The following is a 5,574-nucleotide window of genomic DNA, read 5'->3' as shown; positions in this document are numbered from 1 at the left end:
CTCTTTCTCCCCACCACGGTTTCGAATGACAAAATGGCCGTGTTTGGTGGTGGTCGGCGTCTCGTCCGCGCCGCTTTGGCGAGGCCGGAGCGGGTTTCAGGTAGCAGCAACAGCTTTTTTCACAAAGGCAGGCACAGATAGTCAGGTGGGGCCCCCCCCCCCCCTTTCCCTCCGTGCGCGTCCGTTTTCTCCCTTGAATTTCTCGGAAAGCGCCCAAAAGTCTCTCCATCCCTCGTCTCTGACGGCGCCTCGTGTGTGTGTTGCAGGAGGCGGACATGGCCATCGCGCCGCTCACCATCACGTCGGAGAGGGAGCGCGTCGTGGACTTCAGCAAGCCTTTCCTCTCGCTCGGCATCTCCATCATGCTCAAGAAGCCCGTCAAGCAGAAGCCCGGCGTCCTCACGTTCCTCTCGCCGCTCTCCAAGGAGATCTGGGTGTGCGTCGTCTTCTCCTACATCGGCGTCAGCATTGTGCTCTTCATCGTGTCGAGGTGAGTGTCGGAAGTTTTTGTTCCGCGCAGCGTTTTGTCGCTTTCGTTGGCGGTGCTCATACCTCCTCCTCCTCACGCAGGTTCTCCCCCTACGAGTGGCGGCTGCTGCAGTGGGGCGACGAGCCCGCCGCGCACCGCGGCCCGGGCCCCGCGCCGGCGCCCGTCGTGGCCAACGACTTCAGCATCCTCAACTCGCTGTGGTTCGCGCTGGGCGCCTTCATGCAGCAGGGCAGCGACATCTCGCCGCGCTCCATCTCGGGCCGCATCGTCGGCTCCGTCTGGTGGTTCTTCACGCTCATCCTCATCTCGTCGTACACGGCCAACCTGGCGGCCTTCCTCACCGTGGAGCGCATGGTCACGCCCATCAACACGGCCGAGGACCTGGCCGCGCAGACGGACGTGCAGTACGGCACCCTCATCAACGGCTCGACCTACGACTTCTTCGAGGTTCGTTGTGGAGATAGCTAGATAGACAGTCAAATACTCGCGAAGAGTTTCAACTGTGACTACACTTGCAAGTGTTCAACTCGCTAGTCGTGCACTTGTATGTGTGCAAGTCCCCTTTTCACACTGATGTTTGTTCTACCGAGTTGAAACTTGCAAGTGGAAACTACGGAGTTGAATATCCGTAAACCTTGAACCGCTGAACTCTACATTTATCAGTGTAACTCTGAAAAATATCGTAAGTTTACCAAGCCCTATTTTCTGCGGGGCGAAGGAGGAGACCGTTATGAACTCTTTTTTTTTCACAGCGGTCGCAGATGACGGTGTACAGGAGGATGTGGGAGTTCATGGACTCGCACAAGCACGTGTTCGTCAACTCGTACGAGGAGGGCATCCACCGGGTGCGGCGCTCGCGAGGCAAGTACGCCCTGCTGCTCGAGTCGCCCAAGAACGAGTACACCAACGAGCGCGAGCCGTGCGACACGATCAAGGTGGGGCCGAACCTGGACAACAAGGGCTTCGGCATCGGCACCCCGCCCAAGTCGGCCATCCGCGAGCAGATCAACCTGTGCGTCCTGGAGCTCGGCGAGAACGGCGAGCTGACGAGGCTGCAGAACAAGTGGTGGTACGACCGGACAGAGTGCAGGCACCTCGACAAGCAGGTGAGTGACTCCGGCGGCGATTGTAAGAGCCAAAGGAGAAGCTGAATGGTGATCGTGATCGAATGGGGGCCGTATTTCCGTTGCAGGACCACACCAACGAGTTGTCGCTGAGCAACATCGCCGGTGTGTTCTACATCCTGATCGGCGGGCTTATAGTGGCGCTGGCCGTCGCACTCATAGAATTCTTTTACAAGTCGCACTCAGAGGCGACCAGAGCGAAAGTAGGTATCCATTAGCAAATGCACGACGGACAGTGTGCTTGTTGGCCTGACTCAAAGTGTTTCATTTGTTATCATTTTATTTTCAGATTCCGCTCTCAGATGCCATGAAGGCGAAAGCAAGACTAACTATGACGGGACCCAGGGACTTCGACAACGGGCGGGTGAGTATGGTGCGTACCTCCTCCAGCTTACTACTATTATTACTTTTGGTTTAATTCACTCTCTGGAAAAGCTTGGAAATATGAAAACCTAACAAAAAAATTGGGCATAACACAAAAAATATCATGTTTTGTTGCAGTCAGAGATTTCGTAGGCATAAGGCATTCGGATTGTTTTTGGTACTGTCCAGAACGAGTTTCAGAATGATTTCGTTTTATAAGGGTGACCCATATGTAATTCAGGGTCAGTTTACGACCAAACACCTGTTACGGCATTTTTAAACCCCTTTTCTCGCTCGCAGGGTGCGGATGGACCGGAGGGGGGGGGGGAGTGGGGATAAAGGGGAAAAATGACATAAAGCTTCGTTTCCCGCTTTGCCAAGAAAGTTTTTACTTATGTGGGGGATGGAAAAAGATAGGGGAGCAAGGGGAGGATGTCTCCCTGTGCCAAAGTGATAAAGTGCCATGTTGACGGTGAACTCGATGGTAGCATGGAAAGCGTTAGAGAGAGAGAGAGAGAGAGAGAGAGAGAGAGAGAGAGAGAGAGAGAGAGATGGGGGGGGGGCACAAGACGACTGCCTGCCTGCTGCGATTTTGGCGGATAGAATAAGTTGGCGTCTGGAGTTGGCGCCAAACGGCAGAAAAATGAAGTGAGAGTGGAGTGCGGCGGGGCGGCCTGACACGGAGGCGCAGGGGTCCAACAAGTAACGAGGTCATTTGCGGGGGACATGTGGAGGGCCAAAAGTTTTATCCGGCGGCTCGTCGCGTGGCGCGGCTGGCGGGGCGGCGAGGCGCGGGGCGGGCTGGGCTCGAGCCCGGAGGCGGCCGCAGGCGCGGAGCGCGCGGAGCCTACTACCAGGGGAGGTAGTTCCCTTTAGAGGCCACTGTACGGCATTAGGGGAGGACAGATAGCGGGGGCGTAGGGAAAAGGGTTGGCGAAATGTATGCCGCTCTTGTGAGTAGAGGGGGAGAGGGAGGGGGCGTTTCAACCCTGACACATACTCAAATAGAAAATAAAATGAAAAACCTAAATGCGTGCAGAAAAGATTTTGTTCTCAGAAAATAAAAATAATACGAAGTAGGTTGCTTAAAAAAATGTTAACTACAAATGGAGGATAATTTTTACTCTTCAAAAATTCAGGAACACCCTCTTGTCAATATGTAGTCCTGGATGAGCTGAAACAAACAAGCCACCGACCAATTCTTTATCACCACTCTCTCCGGAGAAATCCTGCGCGTAAACTTTAATAGAAGATATCATATAAAACTAGAAGTATACACTTGGAACCTCTTTAAAGTAAAGTTCATGGCATTCTGAGAGTGTTGATGTGGAGACATCCCTTGTGTTGAGAAATATACCCCCAGGTTCCATCCCTATACAGTGGCTCAGAGACTTCTTTTTTTGACAAATGTACCAAAAATGCATTTTGGGAGATAAAAGCCCCCTTAACGTTAATCGTATCGGAGCTAGAGATAGATTTGTTTTCAACAATGGCGGAAAGCCAAGTCTTTTGAATTTTGAAAAACGATACAAGGGTATGGGTTGTAGTCAAGGTGCCACACCGTTATATTATTTCATTCTGTCTAAGGAGCAAAACTGGTTGGGTCGCAGGCCCACCCGAAAGCCAGAGATAGTAAACAAGCGAATCGCGACTTGGTCGGCTCGACCTATGCCAAACGTTTGCAGGCTCGCCTGCCGAGCGCTTGTCCTGGCTGCCGCCCGCGGGTCGCAGGATAGGCAACCTACTCTTCACGCCTGTCAGGCGGGCTGGCCCGCCCGCGCCTACGCTGCGCTCGGCCGCTCGGCTGCCGCCGACGTGCCGCTCTGACCTGCAGCTGACGTGCGCTCTCTCTCTGTGTTGCAGTACTACAGCCCGGCGGGCCAAATGTCCGTGCCGGACGCGGACCAGGTGCACAGCAACACGCACACGCAGGTCTGATGGTGGCCGGAGGGCGTCCACCACTCGCGTCGCGGCATCATCTCTGGCCGGCTCGACGTGGACGACTCCTCGTAGCGTGTCGTCGACGCCAACCCGATACTCCTGACGCCGTCCCCGACGCCGTGCCGAGGACGCCTCTGCCTGTGCGGCTCGGGTGTGAAGCGTCCTCCGCCGTCGCCCCCCCCCCCCCCCCCCCCCCCCCCCCCCCCCCAGGGGCTCCGGCCCACGACGCAGTGGCTGTTCTTGGACGTCTCCTGCAAACCCTGGCCGTCATGTTCCCGCGTTCTGCGCCCGTCCAGAGACAACATTAACCTAGCAAAATTAATAAATTTTATATATATATTTATTTCCGTTGGTTTGGCGACCCTCCCCCTCCCCGGCCACTCGTTGGCGTGGACTGGACGAGCTTCGCGTGTGTCAAGAGTGCTGCCTGTCTGTGTTCGCCTCTGCCGCGGCCGCCCCGGAAGCGGGTAGCGGGTGCAGCGGCGCCAACCCGAGGAGGGCCCCGGGCTCTCCTTTCCCGCGACGAAGGACCGATAAATTTAGTCCGGGAATTTTGCAAAATGTGCCTGAAAGTGAGTGTGCGTATGTGTGTGTGCATGTGTGGGTGTGCGTGTACTCCCATCCTTCAAAATCATGAACTTTCTCTCGAAGAGAGGGAGAGAGACTTCGATATTATTTTTTACTCGTCGTAGAGCGTACTTGGGAGCTGTTTCTTTTTTTTACAATGTGAATGAAATTCGTGATAGTAATGTATAATTTGTGCCACTGAAGAAAAAATCTATGAAACAATTATTTACAAAGTGACTTACGTATTACTTGCAGACAGGGCCTAAATTTGACTAAAGAGTGTAAGCTGCATACAAGCTGCATAAATTGCTTAAACAACCAACAGCACCCAACTTTCTGTGGCAGTGTTCATTCTGTAAACAGATTTTGAGTTCGTACGTATCTTTACGTTCTGCCACAGTTACACTTCCGAACATTACCAAAATAAGGCAGCCGACAAATAAAAGGAATTTTCTGACTTGGCTATTCTTTGGAGTTTGGTCCTTTGAAAGACTGCTCATTTGCATATTCTAAATCTTAGTTTCAATTGGAAAAAGCTGTTTGATTGTGATGTTTTAAAATATTTTGCTCTTTCCAACTGATTGGAGTGAGTATATTCTCAACCTGACTGCCATTGCCCATAGTTCAAAAATGTTAAAGTCAACTGTAATTCAGCGGTTTCCCTCAGCACGTGTCTCAAAATTGTTCAGAGTTCAGTAACATGGTCTGTTGCAAAATACAATGTTCTACTTTACATATCAGAAATAATTACACCTCAGTACATCTCAGAGGAGAATCAACTTCTAGATTTTGTTTGCTGAGAACACCTGCTGCAACTCTAGTTTTAATTGAAATGAAAATGACAAATTGGTGTCACTACAAAAAGAAAATGGCTGAACCTCTAGATATAAAGGTTCATGTTTACCCAGTGTTAAAGGAATATAACACGTGATAGGCTGTAAAGAGGCATGCTCAAGGTAGCATATATATATTGAGAAGGAAAGGGATGTAAGGTGCTGACACAACCTAATGTGAATACATTATTGTACATAAAACAATTTGTACAGTGGCTCATTGCTTTAAATCTACTGATAAACTAAATGTTTTGTA

The 5,574-nt window shown here is 51.7% G+C and overlaps 1 protein-coding gene across 2 annotated transcripts; it reads left to right on the top strand.

The window, feature by feature from the left end:
• The first annotated feature begins 269 nt into the window (after positions 1–269).
• LOC127750203 (glutamate receptor 4-like) lies at positions 270–5,568 on the top strand. Of its 2 annotated transcripts, none has more exons than XM_052271151.1 (6): positions 270–490; positions 571–937; positions 1,243–1,596; positions 1,683–1,817; positions 1,904–1,978; positions 3,841–5,568. In XM_052271151.1, exons 1-6 carry the CDS (start codon positions 276–278, stop codon positions 3,913–3,915), a joined length of 1,221 nt encoding a protein of 406 aa, XP_052127111.1. In that variant the 5' UTR covers positions 270–275; the 3' UTR covers positions 3,916–5,568. The 2 variants fall into 2 exon arrangements, with proteins under 2 accessions (XP_052127111.1, XP_052127110.1); XM_052271150.1 differs by having other exon boundaries at positions 1,904–1,987.
• The last annotated feature ends 6 nt before the right edge of the window (positions 5,569–5,574 follow it).

Source organism: Frankliniella occidentalis, unplaced genomic scaffold, assembly GCF_000697945.3.
Source record: "Frankliniella occidentalis isolate FOCC.00 unplaced genomic scaffold, Focc_3.1 Scaffold151, whole genome shotgun sequence".
NCBI classification, from domain to species: Eukaryota; Metazoa; Arthropoda; class Insecta; order Thysanoptera; family Thripidae; genus Frankliniella; species Frankliniella occidentalis.
The sequence above is the reverse complement of the archived record's forward strand: the minus strand, read 5'-3'. Positions and strand labels throughout refer to the sequence as shown.

Bases quoted from the DNA above. Each gene is read 5' to 3' on its own strand.
- LOC127750203 (XM_052271150.1), top strand. From the start codon at position 276: ATGGCCATCGCGCCGCTCACCATCACGTCGGAGAGGGAGCGCGTCGTG. The intron at 1,818-1,903 runs GTAGGTATCCAT...TTTTATTTTCAG, and splicing joins CAGAGGCGACCAGAGCGAAA to ATTCCGCTCTCAGATGCCAT. The intron at 1,988-3,840 runs GTGCGTACCTCC...TCTGTGTTGCAG, and splicing joins ACAACGGGCGGGTGAGTATG to TACTACAGCCCGGCGGGCCA.